The 18,907-nt window shown below is 40.7% G+C and overlaps 1 protein-coding gene across 7 annotated transcripts in view; it reads right to left on the reverse strand.

Annotated features, from left to right (window-relative positions):
* Positions 1-18,907, reverse strand: part of LOC138815135 (carboxyl-terminal PDZ ligand of neuronal nitric oxide synthase protein) — a 342,848-nt gene that overhangs the window by 236,080 nt on the left and 87,861 nt on the right. For all 7 annotated transcript variants that reach the window (XM_070004399.1, XM_070004398.1, XM_070004392.1 and 4 more), the window contains exon 2: positions 17,314-17,385. In XM_070004399.1, the coding sequence (XP_069860500.1) occupies positions 17,314-17,385 (72 nt within the window). The remainder of the gene's footprint in view (positions 1-17,313; positions 17,386-18,907) is intronic.

Consider the following 18,907-nt stretch of genomic DNA (forward strand, 5'->3'; position numbering starts at 1 on the left):
AATAGAAGTAGAACATAGCACTCAGGTGACATGAATTATTACTGCCCTGGGTCTAAGTATGCACCTAAGGGAGACATGTCCAGCACAGGTTCACTATTTTCAGGTAGTTCCATTTAGTGAAAGTAAGTAAATATAAAAATGATAATAGAAAACAATAAAACATCTGCAGAGAAATATCAAAAGTGGCTCAGTTCAAAGAGAATGTGGTATAGTTGAGAAAATCAGAAAAGATTTCATAACAGAAGTTTTCAATTTGGAAGGGATTTGTCAGCAGGGAAGAGAAAGGAGAAGTCCAGAGAAAAGAACAAGTATAAAGGCAAAGGAGCAAACAGGATCACACAACACATTGGAAGACTAGCAAGAAATGCAATTTGGCCAGAGAACTGGGTACCTATAGGGCAATAATGGAAAAACAAATTTTGAGAAGCATAGTGAAGTCAGATCAGATCAGGGAGGCCTCTGACCACCACTGAAAACTACATTTTATTCTCAGGTAATAGGAAGCCACTGAAGGTTTTAGAGTACAGATACCTTATGCCTTAGGAAATGGTTCAAAGTGGAATGCTAAGTAGGTAGGAGCAGCCATCCAATGGTGTCAACCACAACTATGTCCTGTGAAAAAAGATATATATATGCCTATAATGGGCCTGCAAACATACTACAGAGCATCTTCTCTAGAGATTCTTCGAGGATTTGACTGTCCAATAATGTAATTAAATATGGGGGTGTCTGGGAATGGATTTTTAGGGAAAAGTCCTAAGTCAATATTATCACATTCAATAAACAATCCAGCTACTGATTCCCTCTTGGCCTACCTCAGCAGGGTGTAGTTGTTCAAGGGCAGCTAAACTCTTACTTTAAATTAGTGTCATCTCTGCTAAATGAAAACCAGATGTGCAGGCCAAAAGACATCTCATCAGTTATGGAGAAAGATGGCTTATAAACAAGAAAACTGCAGGGAGGGTGAGGTGTAGGATCAGTCAGGAGATGGCAGGTGCCCAGTACATCAGTCAAACCAGATTTCAGATAAAGAAAGGTCATTTGGAGGACCCACATCTACAAAGCCTCCAGTCTTTTGATAGGCAACTAGAACCCCATAACTCAGTACCAAACAGAGGAGTCAGATTTTCATTTCAACCTTCATGTCTAAATGCTTAGGAAACTGCTCCAGCCTAACTCAAATGGGGAGCAATTCTGGGTGTGTAAGCCTCACACCAGAACCAACCTAGGCCACCTGTCTGAAATGATCCAGACTTCCATTCCTTGTCTTACTTCTTAGGCCTCTTGTTCAGTACGGAGTAGCAATTTACTACCTCTTAGAGAAGAGGGTTGGGGGGGGGCGGTGGGGGAAGGATTCTGAGCTTCTTTTCTTTACCTACTAGGACTTCATCTTAGTTTTTCAATGCAGAGAGGAAAGGAGAGGGAGTTGGAAAGAGAGAGAAGGAGATAAGGGCATGGATTGAAAGTGTGTAAGTATGAAACCATCCTTCCACCCAAGGCTATGAGCCTCAACACAACAGCTCTCACATCACTTGCACACAGATTTCTAAGCCTTTGTTCTTCCAAGTGAACAGGAGACATCGACCTGTGATCCTACTGTCACATTTCTCTCCAAGCAGCCTCATGCTGTTTAGTAGCTATTTCCAGAGATGAATCAGCTGATATCATAAAGCTTGGCTGAAGACCCAAGAGGAACAGGTTGGTTCGGAAGTTCGTATTTAAGCAGGCTGACTCAACCAGCAGCTCAGGGAAATATGGAAGGGCTAGGGCCAGTTTCAACAGGACAGAGCAAATACAGACTTGTTTTCTGACTCTGTGTGGGAACATGCCCAAGGGAGAAGTCAGAGGGAGAGGTCATGGCTGCACTTGTCAGGTAAAACACAGTGTCCAAATAGCAGAGAATGATGTAATGGTGATTTCTCTCTGCCTTAGAGATACAGCATAGTGAATGGAAAGAATCCAAAGTTCTAGAGCCTGAGTCCTGGCCACTTACTGACAGAGTGACCTTTGGGACAATGCTGAACCACTAATTGGTAAAAGAATTGCCTGGATTTAGTGAGTTACCACAGGCAAAATGCTCAGTGCACTACCAATTATACAGCACCTGACACTGTTGTAGATATATTTCATCAATAATATTTCTGAACTGTAACAGTGTCACATAAGTGACATGAAACCACCACCTCCCTCATTCTTCCCTGAGTTCTACATGAAATGGCTTTTCAATTTGAATCTCTAAAAGTCTCAAGAAGTATCAGGTCAAATAATAGCAACTAATATAAAGTATTAACAACTAATATACATTCAGAACTACTGAAAACTTTCCTTTCCAGCTCCTCCTAGGCCAGGATAAACAAAGTCCCACTTGGGTCCACAAGTGACAAAACAAGGCAGCAGAGGCTGAGATGACAAGGATATGAGAGGAAGAGAGAGAAGCCTAAGAGTTATGCAAAGGACCAGCCTGCCTCTGGAAAGGAAGGGAAAAGGTGGGCACAGGCTCTTTCTTCAGTCACAGTCACCCTGGAACCATGGGCAGGCAAGATAGTTACTCATTCAGTCCATACATCCTAAGGAAGCCAGGAACCAAACTAAGAACTCCCTGGCCTGGAGCCCAGTTCTGCTATCATCCAGGCCTGGGGTTCACATAGTAAGGAAAGAGAAGACAAAAAAGGAAGACTAAATCCTGGATTGGCAAAGGCCATTCAGTGATGAGACAATGAATGGCAGAAAAGCAGCCCCTGAAGTCTTCTCAGGTAGTTAATAGTTAAGACAGAGCAAATGGCTAATATCATAGTAACAAGGGTGATTTCCACTGATGAGACAGACAACAGTGGTGAGCACAATGTGGAGAAACTATTTGTCATTCCACTGTCAACAGCAGTGGACAGAATGGACAGAATGCAGTGGACAGAATGAGGAACCACAACTGCCCCATGATTGTTTACACTGATTAATGACAAGGGGCTGGGAAATACCTGGAAAGGGGATATCTCTGCTCCATAAAAAACTAACACTCCAAAAGGACCACCACCATGTAAGGGATTCTGAAAAAGGGCCACACTATTGGTTCTTGTTGATTTCTGACTCCAGCCACTACACACCAGTATATGCACTTGGGATCTCACTTATTATTCCAACAAATATAATATCTGGGATAACTGGGGAAGGTTCCTGTCTAGCCATACATTCAAAGGACATAGGGAGAAGGTGGCAGGTACTTATTTTGGACTACGTAAGAACTTGACATGAAGAAGACTTAATAGCTGAGTGGTTTGCCCTTAGCTCTCAGAATGATGGTCACCATCCTCACCCCCAAGGAGCAAATATATTGTGGTAAATGGAGACAGAAGTCACCATAGAGTAAGATAGTAACAAAACAAAGGCAAGTTCCATTGCAGATGTGTCATGGAGAACAAGCAGAAATTGTGCTGACTCTTAAGAAAATAGATTTTGGCCACACTGGGAAGTGAGTGCTTCCCAAGCAGAAGGAAGAGCAGGGAAGGAGGTTACCCCAACAAGGCATATGGTGGCACAAGGAAGAATCAGACTATGATCCTGGCCTAAGGTGCCATACAGAATTCCCTGTGCCTTGCTCTGAGCTCAGACTCTAGTCTGATGGTGATGAATAGAATTACCTTTAGCTCAATTACCTTTAGCTACAGAATTACCTCTAGTTACAGAATTACTATTAGCTACAGAATTACCTTTAGCTGGATGAACTAGACAGCAGTATGAAGAATGGGTAGGAAGGAAGCGAGTCTGTAGTACAACGACAGTCTGGAAGGTCAGTACAACCAGACCTCTGTGCAATAAAATGGCAGGGCCTCCATTTGGAGGGTGAGGAGGGAGATACACATCTCCAAAATATTTAAAAGGCAATCGATAGGGTGACTTTGTGACAAGAACTATGTGAGTAGGGACAAGAACATAATAAGCCCAAGGTTTCAGGCTTACAGTCTTGAGGGGAGAAAGTGAGGAATAAAATGTCTTCCAATGACATAAGGAAACATTCTTAAAATGCAGGGAAGAGGGTTCAAGGCAAAGAGAAGACAATGCAGAAATAACAAATTGGCTTTTGACATACTAAATGTAAGGTGCCTTTGGGACATCAAAATGTGGGTGTCACACAGGATATATGAATTTCAAGATCTAAAAAGAAGTCTCTAAAAATCAAATAATGGCCTTATTTACATCTAATGCTATACACTGCCTGGCAGTGTTCCCAGACTGAAGAAAGACACAATCAGAGATAAACATGATGCTGCTGGCTGGACATTTAGAAAAGTGTGGACAGTCATCATGCTCTTTAAGATTGCCAAGCCAGGAGCAAGGTAAAAATCTCATCTTTGTCCTCCCATAATTGTACCATGTATAAGCTTTAAAATCAATACTAGATTTCCCACTTACCAGCTCTGGGAATTCAAGCAAGCTATAGCCTCGATCTGCCTCAGTTTCTTTGTCTATAAAGAGGGATGATGCTGAGTATATTTCTACCACAGAGTTGCTTTGAGGGTGGAGTAATATGTGTAAAATGTCTTGCATGGAGCCAAACTGTGAATACTACTGTTGGTACTGAGTATTGGTTAGTGCAGACAAGAACAATGTAATTAGTGTGAGCCAGTTATTTCACCTGTAATTCAGGAATTCTATCTCGTTTTTTCTTGGTAATGGTAGTGTTTTCCTATCTGATTTTGTGTGCCAGTCCTGGGGCCTAAACTCAGAGTTTAGGCAGTGTCTCTGAGCTTTTGTGTCAAGACTAGCATTCTACCACTTGAGCCACAGCTCTACTTCTGGTGTGCATGTGTGTGTATGTGTATGTGTTTTACTGGAAACAGACTCACCAAGTTTCTTGCCCACACTGACTTTGAGTCATGATCCTTAGATCTTAGCCCCATGAGTAGCTAGGATTACAGGTGTGAGCCACCAGTACCCAGCTGCTGCTTTTATTGGGTTATTGTAGGCACAAATCACAATGTGTATAAAAATTCATTTAAACAACTATATAGTGCTACCTAAGTAACAAGAGGGAACCTTTTCACAGTGATCAAGGACATTTTTCCCTCTTGGAAACTAATCTTCAATGTACAATGCTAAAGATGTTCTACTCGAGCCAGGTGCCAGTGGCTCACGCGTATAATCCTAGCTACTCAGGAGGCTGAGATCTGAGGATCTTGGATCAAAGCCAGCCTGGGCAGGAAAGTCTGTAATACTCTTATCTCCAATAAACCACTAGAAAACCAGAAGTGGCTGTGGCTCAAGTGGTAGAGTGCTCACCCTGAGCTGAAGATCGCAGGGACAGCGCCAAGGCCGAGAGTTCAAGCCCCTCAAGTGGTAGAGAGCTCACCCTGAGCTGAAGATTGCAGGGACAGCACCCAGGCCGAGAGTTCAAGCCCCATGACTGACAAGAAGAAGAAGAAGAGGAGGAGGAGGAGGAGGAGGAGGAGGAGGAGGAGAAGGAGGAGGAGGAGGAGGAGGAGGAGGAGGAGGAGGAGGAGGAGGAGGAGGAGGAGGAGGAGGAGGAGGAGGAGGAGGAGGAGGAGGAGAAGAAGAAGAAGAAGAAGAAGAAGAAGAAGAAGAAGAAGAAGAAGAAGAAGAAGAAGAAGAAGAAGAAGAAGAAGAAGAAGAAGAAGAAGAAGAGGAGGAGGAGGAGGAGGAGGAGGAGGAGGAGGAGGAGGAGGAGGAGGAGAAGAGGAGGAGAAGAAGAAGAAGAGGAGGAGAAGAAGGAGGAGGAGGAGGAGGAGGAGGAGGAGGAAGAGGAGGAGGAGGAAGACGAGGAGGAGGAAGAAGAGGAGGAGGAAGAAGAGGAGGAGGAGGAGGAGGAGGAGGAGGAGGAGGAGGAGGAGGAGGAGGAGGAGGAAGAGGAGGAAGAAGAAGAGGAAGAAGAAGAAGAAGAAGAAGAAGAAGAAGAAGAAGAAGAAGAAGAAGAAGAAGAAGAAGAAGAAGAAGAAGAAGGAAAGAAAGAAAGAAAGAAAAAGAAGAAAGAAAGAAAAAGATGATCTACTCCATGCTAGTGCAAACTGGTCCTATATATGTTTCCTTTGGTCCCAAGAGGAAACTAACCACACATCAAAACCTATGTAACATGCTAAGTGCAAAATGTCACAGAGGAAAATACTTTCTGACCATACAAGAAGATTAAGTCATGACACTTTCTATGACATGGATGAACTCTGAAAACATTATGCTTAGTGAAATTAACAGAAACAGGAAGTGGATATTGCATTTCATCCCATATGGAATCTATTAATTCATATAGACAAGAAGTAGAACAGGTGCTATCGGGGCTGTGGAAAGTATTGTTTAATGAGTATAGAATTTATGTTGGGGATGATAAAAGGGTTGGTAAAGATAGCAATAAAGAGTATAGAGTTTCATGATATATTTAATCTTGACTTGTACACTTAAAATGGTTAAAATGAAAAATACCATGTTTCCACTTTTGAAATATGTTTTGTCCATGACTAAGTGACATAATAAAGGACAACATGTTACTAATTTTAAAATACCATGTTTATATCTAACATATATGAGAGATAAATATTCAATGCTACCTGTTGTCAAGGCCAGGAAATTGAACAAAAGGTCCCCAAAGGCTGGTTAGCGTAGCAGAACAAGAATTCTTTTTTTAAAAGTATGTGTTTATCTTTAAGTAAGTTATAAGGAGAAGTTGCCATTCACCAAAGCAGTTTATAAACATAGTCCATCTTGATCAATGTCACTCTTTTCAACATTCTTACCCATTCCTCCCCACCTACCCTTCCCTTACTTAATTTTAGGTTATGTATTGCATTTTTTGCTATTTAACAACAAGTTTATGTGTACAATGCATCTTGATCTGTGTCATCACTTCAACATCTTCACCCCCCCCACACACACACACTTCAACCCACCACTTCCCTAATATTTCTCAGTTCTGTGGTATATGCAATGAATTATTGCCTGCATTCTCCCTTCCTTCCCTGTTCATTCTTCTACCCTCTCCCCTTGGCCCCACCCGCCCCTCTTGCAAGTACCCATTTCCTGGTACTTATTTTGTTGGCCTTTGACTTAGTCTTTTTAAAAAGTTAATACTATTTGAGCTCTCAAGAGTCTATTGCACTTCAGTTAATTCATTTGTAACCTCTTGCTTACCACCCAGTGTGTTTACCTGTAGATTTAGAGGCACAGTCTAGCTACCACCAATGAGGGAAGCCATGCAACCTAAGTTTCTTTGGATCTGGATTACTTCATTTAATATAATTGTTCCAAGTCTTTCCATTTCCTTGTTATCAAGCAATCTATTTGTTCTTCTCCTGTGACAAACACTGTTGGCTCCAAAATGACCCCCAAAACTGGTCATAGTCATGTATCCCCGTAGATTCAGCTACTCAGAAAACTGCAGCAGAGGATCACTTGAGCTCAGGAGTTTGAGACTAACCTGAGCAAGAAAAAGAAAAAGAGTAAAGAAAAATAAAAAGAAGGAGTTCTCAAGTATTAAGTGGTCAGTGCAAGCCACTGTGGACTGAACATGGCAATATCCAAAGAGACATAATATTCCTCTTGAGTACAAATGGTTCTCAAGCACCATATTTCAAAGCAAGTGAGCTTTTTTTGCCTTTGAAAACTCTGGGTTATTAAGCAGCTCTGTCCCAGTTTAAAACACATTTCTGAATCACTCACCTCAGGAGCAGAGCCAAATTCCTCATACTGAGCAACTTTTCAGTCTGGTTCAAATGCAAGGAAAGATAAATGTGCTTATGAATAGTCAGGTATTCAGTAGATAGTCAATCAGATTCTCCTAAGTTGTAATTCCTGGAAATAAATTCCTACAAATAACCTTCCATCTGTCTCAGGCTCATACATCACTCTCAGTGGCTTTCTGCAATTTCTTGAACCTGCAAAACACATTCTTGCTCCAGGGCCTTTGTACTTAATGGTTCCTCAGCCTGCTCCCTCCTTGCATTCACAACTCTAGAGACTCACATGTCTCTGCAACATGGATTCCTTCCCCAATAGTCCATATAAAATAGAAGCTATCACCTACCTCCTGACAATGTCTAGTCTCACCATTCTATAGAGAATTTTACATATTTACGGTTTCTTCCTTTATTCCTTCCCAACCACCAGAATTGAGGCTTCCTGCAACAGGAACTTTTTTCAGGTTGATGCATCTCCAGATTCTAAAACAATATTGGCTCAAAAATGAATGACATACTTTTTTTAATGAGTCAGGGAAAAATTAGGAGGAAAAAAATCTGCTATCAGTGCACACTGATGAGAATTCCTTGCCCCTGTGTCCCTGAAAACAAAAATATTTCCTTTTGCTGAGAGGAAGTTGTAACTACCCCATCACTCACTGCTTGATATATTTCAAAACAAGTGGCAGCAAATACCCAGTGTTTGAATGAATAATGTATCATCTATCCAAGCTATGGAATATTATTCAGTAATAAAAATATGTAAGTACTAATATATGCCACAACACAGATGACCCTTGAAAACATTACACTAGATGAAAGAAGCAAGACACATATTATACAAGGTCATTAACACTAAATGTCCAAAATAGGCAAATCCATACAGAAAGTAAATTAGTGGTTTCCTGAAGCCAGGGTCCTTGGGTGATTGAGAAATGATACGGTCAAGGTCCAAAGGTAGCTGGGATCTAACTCAGTGGCAAAGAGCTTGCCTACAATGTGTGAGGCCCTGGGTTCCACATCTAGCACAAAAAAAAAAAAAAAAATTAAGGAGCAGAATTTCTTTTTGAGATAATGAAAATGCTCTAAAATTGATCATAGTGATGGCTGGGTAGCAATGAATATACACAAAAGTATATTTTAAATGCTGAAATTGTATGGAATGTTAATTATATCCCAATAAAGTTGCCCCTCCAAAATTGGCAAATTATATATATATTTAAATATGTAAAGCATAAAGTAGATAAAAACTGCTTATACAAATTTATAAGTCAAACACAAATTATACAACCAATAAATTCAAACAAAATATCCATGTCAGAAAAAATATGTAATTTAAACAGAAATTGTATCACAGATCTCAGAAGGCATATACAATGACTACCTTACCTGAGTTCTTTTGAGTCCAGTAAAGAATACTCAGGAGTGATTCTCAGATCTGTCATCCATCAGGATGGCACAAGTACCAAATGTTTTGGTGTAAAGATGAAATATCACCTAAAAAGACTGTGTTTAAGGCTTATTTCCATGCTGGTGGCACTAATGATAGGTGACTGGATCATGAGGATGTTAATCCATTGATGAATTCATAGCTGACTGGGCTTTAGGACGTGATGCCTACTTGTAAGTAAGTCATGGGTGGGTCTTTGAAAGATATGCCTCATCCTTAGTCTTTCTGTCTTTCTGCCTCCTAGCTGCCATTAAGTGTACAGCTCTCCTCTTCTATGGCCTTCCTGCATGATGTTTCTGCCTTGTGATGGGCCTAAAAGCAACGGACTAAAACCTCTGCAACCTTGAGTTTGAGTTGTTTCTCTCAGGTATTTGCCACAGCAATAAAAAGTGATTAAACATGTCAGCCAATTATAAGAGATACTGAAAGTAAACAGAACATACACCATCCACAAGAAACTTAAATGGCCGTGCCAGGGGTGTGGCTATGGACTGGCCCTGTCTACAGTGTCTCTGTCATGTGCTGACTCACACTTTTCTGCCACCTCCCTTTATTCCAACTATGGGAATTCCAACTACTTCACCTTGTGGGAAGTTATTACATACTCATTAAGAACTTTCCTCCTCATTTTTTTTAGGACACAATGATTATTAAAGAACTACATGATGCCCACACATGTAAACATGAAGACAATCACAGCTAAAGAAAATGAAATCAAATGAGGGTAGTAAACAGATTTATGACTTTACTAATAGCTGACATTTATCAAGTACTTATGCTTGCTGGCAGCCAACCTGCATGGTCTCCTGATGCCACTGCCCTTGCCATATAGACAGTAATTAGAAAGAAGGCAGAGGATCTACTAGTTACTAGAACTACTAGTGTAGTTCATGTGCCAGGTGTTTCAAAGTTTGCTAACTGTAAAATCCATGTAATGTAAAATCACATGTATCTGTAAAATCCATCTGCCAAAAAGATATTATCTCAATTTCACTGATGAGTAAACAAAGACTTATGCATTATGGACTTTGTTCAAATTCATTGACCAGTAAACAGAAAAAATAGGAACTGAACTCAGTTCTTCCTCATCTCCATAATGAAGCAACTTGTGTGAGAGTAGACTAGTGCCTGTTAGGAGCCTGATCCTCCAACCACTGTGATCAGAGGAATGAAGGCCTCTAAAGGGGTCTATTGCCTAGATCTTTGAAATATCTAAATGTATTGTTTTACATAACAATAATCACTTGCAGGTGTGATTAAATTAAGGGTCCTGGAGGGGAAATTATCCTGAGTTATTAGGAGAGAAGGGAGATGGGAGGAGGCAATTATAAGTTTCTATATAATTGGAAAGAAGAGTCAGGAGAATCAGAGGGGATACAAGGACAAGAAACAGAGGCCAAATTGACATAACTGCTGGCTTTGAAGATGGAAGACAGATATGAGTCAAGGAATTCCAGTAGCCTCTAGGAGCAGGAACAGCAAAGGACAGTCTCAGATCCTCCAGCAGGAAAATAGCCTTGCCAACCTCTTGACTTCAGCCCAGTTGTTTAAAACCCAAGGTTTGTGGTGATCTGTTACAACAGTATAGGAAATCAACAAGGCCACATAAACACAATGAAGGGACAGTGTGTTCAACTTCAACTGCTCAAGGATGGATCCATCAACTCAGAACTTACAAAAAAAAGAATAATTAGTAAGAAAGGAGTGAAGGGTGCTGACTGAGGTAAGTCACTCAGGGAGAATGTTATACAAGGTATGGAGAGACTCCATATCTTTTTTATTCACAAAGGATATAAAACATGGATTTTTTTTTAGTTAAATGCATGAAAACCATGCAGAGTCACACTGTTGATAGAGGAGAAGAAAACATATGAGGACCCAGAATTCAAGTCACCAACTCATCCAGGGATGCGTTCCCAGGAGTATTTGAATCATGTCCTCCCAAGGGAAGCACCCAGTGCCTTTTATGTTCTTCTATATGTTCATTTCCCTGGAGATAAATTTCTGGAAGGGTTGACAATACTGGGCAGTAGTTATAGGGAGAAGAAGACATGACCAGTTCCAGATGACCAGATCATTCCATTCAAGGCCACTGACTAACAATACTTCTGAACAGCCACACTGAGAAATCAATGAAGTATTAATTAGGTAACTTTGATTTCCCTACTAGATTATTTTGGAAGCTAATTGCAATGGGGTCAAGAGTGTTCAGGGGTCAAGAGTGTTCAGGGCCCACAGTCGAAGGAGACACCCAAGAGACTAAGGACATGTACTGGACTAGCATCACAGTTGCATTCATGCTACCAAGGAATGAATGTGTTGTGTTCAAGACATGAGAGGACAAGACAATCTGCACAGGAGTGGAGGCACCTAGGATGGGGATATGCATTGAAACCCAAAAGAAGATGCTGGTTATTAAAAGGAATAAGATGCAGCAGATTCTATCTCTCAGTATATTTATCCACCTTCATGGAATACTTTAAAATTCAAAGGAAGGTATAAAAAGGATAGCAATGAACATAAATAGCCACTCATGGTTTATAAAGCATTTTTTCAGATATTATCCCAGATATAACAATAGTACCAGAGAGAAAGGAGAAGAAGTTATCATTTGCTCTCTTTTATAAATGAGAAAATGGAGATCAATGCAGGCAGATGCCTTGCCAAAGTCAGACATTAAGTCAAGAAAACTGGAATCCAACTTTCATTATTCCTCATTAAGACCTCTCTTGACTACACAGCATAGCCTTCCTAAAGAGGCTATAAAGTGAAAAATGACAGTAGTTGGTGTTAATGTTTGAAAGTGAAGACCCTGGGCTGTTCAGGTACTAAAGGTTCAAAGTCAACTATGATATAAAGTGTTCACAGCAGACCTCCCTGAACTGTGATAACCCCCATCTCAAGAGGCATCTGGCTATGTAACATACTGATCATGGACTGCAGCTCTCAGTATCTCCGGAAAACCTTCCTACCTCTCCCAAACTGAGTATGACTTTCAAGCTATACACCATCTTAATTTCTTGTCCTTTCCCTAATAAGAGGGTATACCTCACACATATTACTGTATGTTGTTCATGGAAAGATGAAGTGGTAGCCATCATGAAAACAGTTTAGAGGTTTCTCAAAAACAGAACTACTGCCAGGTATTGCAGTATGTACCTATAATCCAAGATACTCAGCAGGCTGAGGCATGAGATTCACTTCGGTCCATAAGTTTGATACCAACATAGTTAAACCCTGTACAAAATAATATTTTTTAAACCATATAATCAAATAATCCCATTTCTGGGTACATAACAGGAAACTGAAACCAGACCTCAAATAATATTTGTAAGTAAATAATATCAACACCATTCACAATAGCCAAGAGATAGAAACATCCCAAATGCACATGACTATATGAATTCATAAAGAAGATATGGTCTAGCAGGAATAGGGTACCCAGCATTAAGAAGGAAGACTCATAACTGATGTACTGAATGGTAACTCCTTTGTACAACAACTTAAAGATAATTTTTTTTTAAAAATTGTCTGTCAGCTGTGGGGCTTGAACTTGGGGCCTGGCGTTGTCCCTGAGCTTTTTCACTCAAGGCTGGTGCTCTACTACTTTGAGCCACAGCATTACTTCCTAAAGATAATTATTTAAGTGAAGAAAATCTTGTCACATGCTATAACATAAATGAATCTTGAAGACATTATGATAAGTGAAATAAGTCAATCATAAAATGACAAATACTGGAGGGCTTCCATTCATATGAAATATCTAAAGTAGTCAAAATGAAAGAAACAGAAAGCAGAAAAGATAGCCAACAAGGGTAAAAGAAGATTATGCTTAAAGCATATAGTGCTTTAGTTTCTAAGAGAAAAAAAGTTCTAGAGGCTTGCAGTACAACAGTGATTTCATATAACAGTACTAAATTGTATACTTTTTCTCTGTGTGTGCTGGTCCTAGGGCTTAAACTCAAGACCTACACACTGTCTCTGAGAGATTTTTTTTTTTTTCTCAAGGCTAGCAATCTACTACTTGAGCCACAGCTCCATTACCAGTATTTTTGGTGGTTAATTTGAGATAAAAGTCTCACATACTTCCCTATCCCAGGCTGACTTTGATCCTCAGTCCTCAGATCTCAGCCTCCTAGGTAGCTAAGATTACAACAGGCATGAGCCAACTGCACCTGGCCGAACTGCACACGTTAAAAAAAAATGTTTGTAGTAAAAGTGATGTTCAGAGGGGTTACAGTTATTGAGTCAGGTAATGAGTACATTTCCTTTTGAACAGTGTCACCCTCTCCCCTTCATTCTCTCCCAGATTTTCCCTTCCCGAGTTTCCTCCCTGAAAAGCTGTATAGTTCATTTCCAACATAGTGTCTAATGGGTGTCACTGCTGAATTGGTTCAACCTTTGTCCCACCATTTCTGTGCTTCCCCCTTCCCTTTCTCAAATCAGATAAACTTATATACAAGACAAAGAGTGCATAAACCATAAATACTAACAGAAAGGAATAAATCAAAGAAGAAAGGAAAGAAGGGAAAAATAAGAACCACAGTGCACAAAACCCCTCTTGCTTGTATTTCTTGGAGTTCATTTTAATAAACATCATTTTATATGATCATATGAACCATACATTTTTTTAAAGTGGCTCAAGTGGTAGAGTAACCTAACAAGCATGAGGTCCTGAGTTCAAATTTCAGTACCATCAAAATAAAAACTTAAATCTAATATTACACATTGAAAATCCTGAAAGTTAGCTACTAAGAAGGTTGAGATCTGAAGATAAAGGTTCAAAGCCTGTCCAGGCAGAAAAGTCCATGAGATTCTTATTTCCAATTAATCAGCAAAAAGCTGGAAGTGTAGGTGTGGCTCAAATGGCTCAGCCTTAAGTGAAAATGCTAATGAAGAGGCTCTGAGTTTGAGGCCTAGTACTGGAATAAATAAGTGAATAAATAAAATTAAAGGAGAAAAAAAGTAAAAAAAATGCCCAAGATAGATATAAAAAAATATCAAAAATATAAGCAGGGCACAAGTGGCTCACACCCATACTCTTAGCTACTCAGGAGGCTGAGATCTGAGGATCCCAATTTGAAGCCAGCTCGGGCAGAAAAGTCAATGAGACTCTTATCTCCAATAAACTATTCAGAAAAAGCCAGAGGTAGCACTGTAGCTCAAGAGGTAGAACACTAGCCTTGAGCACTAAGAGGCTCAGGGGCAGCACCCAGGCCAAGTTCAAGCTCCAGGACCAGTAAAAAAAAAAAGGGGGGGGGGGAGTAGGAGGAATATGAGAGAACAAATGAGAAATCAAAAGGAGAAGAGTGACAGTCACTGAAGTCTGTATATTCATCTGAGTCCATAGTGGGACATGGGGCTGGGACAAGCACAAGAATCCATTCGCCTTCCAGGGCCAACTCTAAGGAGAAACATAAACATCCTCCAGCAGCGTCTTTAGCCTTCTGAGTGCTTCCTCTTTGGCTAAAAGAGGTGGTCTTTTCTGCCATATGGCAGCTGAATGCTTCAGAGAGACACAGAAGGTACACATCTAAAAAAACTTGGCAAAGCACACACAAGTCTATGGCCTTTATCTCCACTACTTGGGCTATATATTGTTCTGGCCAAGTTCTGAGGGTTGTGGCTTCTGAGCCCACAAGGGCACTCAGTAACCAAAACCCACAGTGTCCTGTCCAATGTTAGCCTGGCAGTGTTCGACATAAAAGGACAATGCCAGTTAAAATCCTTTATACAGAAATTCCATGCCCTAGTTCTTGACAGCTGTAATTATAGCCCAAACAGCTTTTGAAAGGGAAAGAAAAAAAGAAGAAAATAACAGCCTGGTCTTAGCAGAGAATTGTGGGGTTGGGGGTAAGACACACAATCAGAGTGCTTGCTATTAATGGTGGCCAGTCTAAACAAAGACTGGACAGCCAGACCAAACAGCTTTCTGACCAATTAATTTCTCCCTCTAATTTAATGAGCTGCTCATTAAATGTTAGATGTAGCTCCCAGGAAGGGGGCTACAGAAAGAAGCAAATGGGCTGCAAGGGTTGGCAGGTGATAAGGGGAAAGGAGACGGGGGCCCAAATGCCCCCAAATGCCTCCAAATCCTCAGTCCATGCCTCACCTGCTTCTAGATGATATTTTCCCATACCTCTGCTCATTCTACGAAGTTGAGTTTCTGCCACCAGCTCCCTTCTGGGGAGGAGTTATGCCCTAGTATTTTATTTTGTTCCCCAAATGGGAATATAACTCATGAGCCTTCACCAAGGCTACAAAGAACAGCACAGGCCAGAGTATGAACCCCCAACTCTGCCTGCTAACAGTAACTTGACCTGAATTACCCAACCTGCCCATGGTTCCATGTCCCACCTATAAATGTAATAGTAATATCCCCACATAGGCTTAAGGAGCTGTAAATGCCAATATTAAAATACCTAACAAAGCACCTGACACACATGTAGCTCTTAACATCATAGCTTCTATTCATAGAGATGGTACTTTCAAAACAATTGTGATATTAGCAACAATATATTCCCTATCTCTCAGTCATACATAAAGAAACACTTCAGCCAGCTTCAGGTGGTTCATGCCTATAATCCTAGCTACTGAGGAAGCTGAGATTCAGAGAATCACAGTTCAAAGGCTACACGTGCAGAACAGTTCATGAGACTCTGTCTCCAAAATAACCAAGCAAAAAGCTGGGGTGGAAGAGTAGTTCAGGTAGTAGAGTGACAGTCAAGCAAGTAAGCTGAATGAGCACTCAGACCTAAGTTCAAATGCCAGTACCATCAAAATAAAAGAAGCATCCCAATGACATTTCTGCTCCAACTCCAGGTCCTTATTATCACAGCAGCAGCCCATCTTAATACCGTAATATTCCCAGTCATGGCCTCTGTGCTCTATCAGAGCTAAAAGGAAAAGAAAAGGGAGAAAAGAGTAAAAAATACAGTCTCAAGCTTAGTGTCAAAAGGGTGAGAAAAGTGGTTACATGCTTCAAGGAGGCCATGTGGGGAAACAAATTCAGGCAACATGCTTGTCCCCAATTATTGTAACTCCTCATTATACCTCTCTGGATTATAGGTTATTCTAGAAAATAAGGGTAACATACATGATCCCCTGTAATACAGTTTACTGTGACCATTAACTACAATTATTCACATAAAGTGCTTTGAAGCTAGTTGTTACCTAGTATGTTACCTATGTTACAAATAATATGATTGTAGTTAATAAATTCAATGTAATGAATACAAAGGTGTCAAAGATTGAGACAATCAAGTCACTAGAAAGATTACTTTAGTAGGCTCAAAATAGCAAAACTCAAAAAAAAAACTTGCTTATTTTGTTCCCAACATCAGTTATGTACTTTCCATGTTAAGTGAGTGGGTTATTCTCTAAGACAAGGCACAATGAGCCCCAACCAGGATTTATTTGGAAATAATCAATCCAGCCAACCTCTCACATTAATTATCTCTGAAAACCAATTACAACCTATTTGACCAGTCCCAAGCCTTTAAAGATACAGATCTTGTATATAGTACACAGATTCTTTCATAGTTGTCAGAAGACAATTTATTTCTGTTCAAGCTCTGCTCTGTGTACCATGTAAAAAGCCAACTGATGGCAATGTATACCAAACTCTAGTTCTAGATTGTATAAGACAGCAGAGGAGAATACACACAAACTCCCAGAGACACTAAAGCAACCAACCAAGAAAATTTTGTTGAAATCTCACATTTACTTTTTAATTTTCAGGTACATCTTATATTCTATACCACAACAAATTACCTACTTGTTAAATGTTTTCAGTCAATTATCAGCTTATTCATTTCTAAAGCTTTTCCCTTAAAATCTTAGCATGAAAGTATACTTTACCATTCTCCTTCACTAATTGGCTAACCCAGTATCTCAGTTTGTGGAGTTGCAGGCCATACAGCCATCACATCCATTTTAACCTGGGTCATACAATCAAGACCAACAACCCAATTCAAAATACATACTGGGCCACATACACAAACAATATCCCAGGCTTACAAAGAGTTCTGCCAACCAACCTAGCACCTTCAGTACTTCTAAAAGGAGATCCTTGAATCCTAGTATAGCAACTAGGATGCTTGAAGTCCAGCTACACACACACACAAACACACACACACACACACACACACACACACACACACACACACACCTGTGCTAAATACTCACCCGTATCCGGCGCATGGCAGCAACAATCTCCACCCTGCTGTTGGGTCTTGGCACATCTAGGCTTCCTACGTACTGTGGGGGGAAAGCAAAGGCACAGTGAGAAGAAAAGAGGGAGAGGGAAGAGTCCCCAACCTCAGAATGGTAGTGGGGGAGGACCTGTGGAAGTCACTCAGTTTGCCACCCATTTTACAAACAAGAAAATTTAAAGCCAAACGGGTGTTCTGAACACAGGAGGAGAGAGGGGGCCGGGGGGGGGGGGGGGGGGGGGGGAAGGAGGGGAAGCTGACCAGAAATTACTGCTTCTTTTTTCATTTTGCTCTTAACCAGAGATGCAACAGAACAATGAGCACTGTGTTTAACTAAGCAGGCTTCTGCATACACATACACACCAAGACACACAGACACATAGACCCACAGACAGACAGACAGACAGACAGACAGACACACACACACACACACACACACACACACACACACACACACACACACACACACACACACACACACACCCCAATTTCAAAACCAAACTACATGATGGAAGGGGTAAAAGTGATCAAGAAGAATTGTTCTCATTATTTGTCTTGTTTAATTGAAACCCTTTTGTACAACTTCTTAAAATAATGCATGCCAGTCCTGGGGTTTGAACTTAAGAGTCTGGGCACTGTCCTTGGCATTTTTTGGGGGGGGGGGGGGCGGGGCCGGTCATGGGGCCTGAATTCTGGGCCTGGGCGCTGTCCCTCAGTTCTTCAGCTCAAGGCTAGCGCTCTACCACTTGAGCCACAGCACCACTTCCAGCTTTTTTCTTTTTGCTTATGTGGTGCTGAGGAATCGAACCCAGGGCCTTGAGTATGCAAGGCAAGTGCTCTACCACTGAGCTACCTTCCCAGCCCTGTCCCTGGCATTTTTGCTTAAAGCTAGTGCTTTACCACTGAGCCACAGCTGCACTTTTGGTGGTTAATTGGAAATAAAGTGTCATGGGCTTTCCTGCCAAGGCTACCTTCAAACCTCAGTCCTTAGATCTCAGCCTCCTGATTATTAGCTAGGATTAAAGGCATGAGCCACTGGTGCCAAGCAAAATTTTTTAAAAATTTATAAAGGACAAATTACATATAGGTTACTATTTAATATATAAGTACTTTTCTGTTAAAAACTATTCACATAGTGCATAAATATTCAAAGCAAAATGAAGAAACTCCTACTCTCAACAGTCAATGAACACCTCTTTCTGAGCACTGATAGACACATATGCATACACATTGTGATGATCTGCTCTATATTTTTAAAAATTACTTGGTTTTCTGACTTTAAATGCAACTCGAAAATCTTTCTATGCCAACAGAGATAGCTCTATCACATTGTTTATCATGACTCCTCTATCAACAGACAATACTAGGTTGCTGGGCTTCCATGAACCACCTCACCTGCACATCATTGAGCTCAGCACAGCAGTTCTGGATTCCTAATTAGGCTGGATTTCTAGAAGCAAGATTGGTAGACCAAAGAAGCATAGATAATCTCTGAATATTACACCATTTTACAACAAGAGGGGTGGAGGATACCCAGTATTTGTTAAGCACATATGATATTGGCACCT

Source organism: Dipodomys merriami, unplaced genomic scaffold (assembly GCF_024711535.1).
Source record: "Dipodomys merriami isolate MVZ:Mamm:240054 unplaced genomic scaffold, mDipMer1.0.p SCAF_625, whole genome shotgun sequence".
Lineage (NCBI taxonomy): Eukaryota > Metazoa > Chordata > Mammalia > Rodentia > Heteromyidae > Dipodomys > Dipodomys merriami.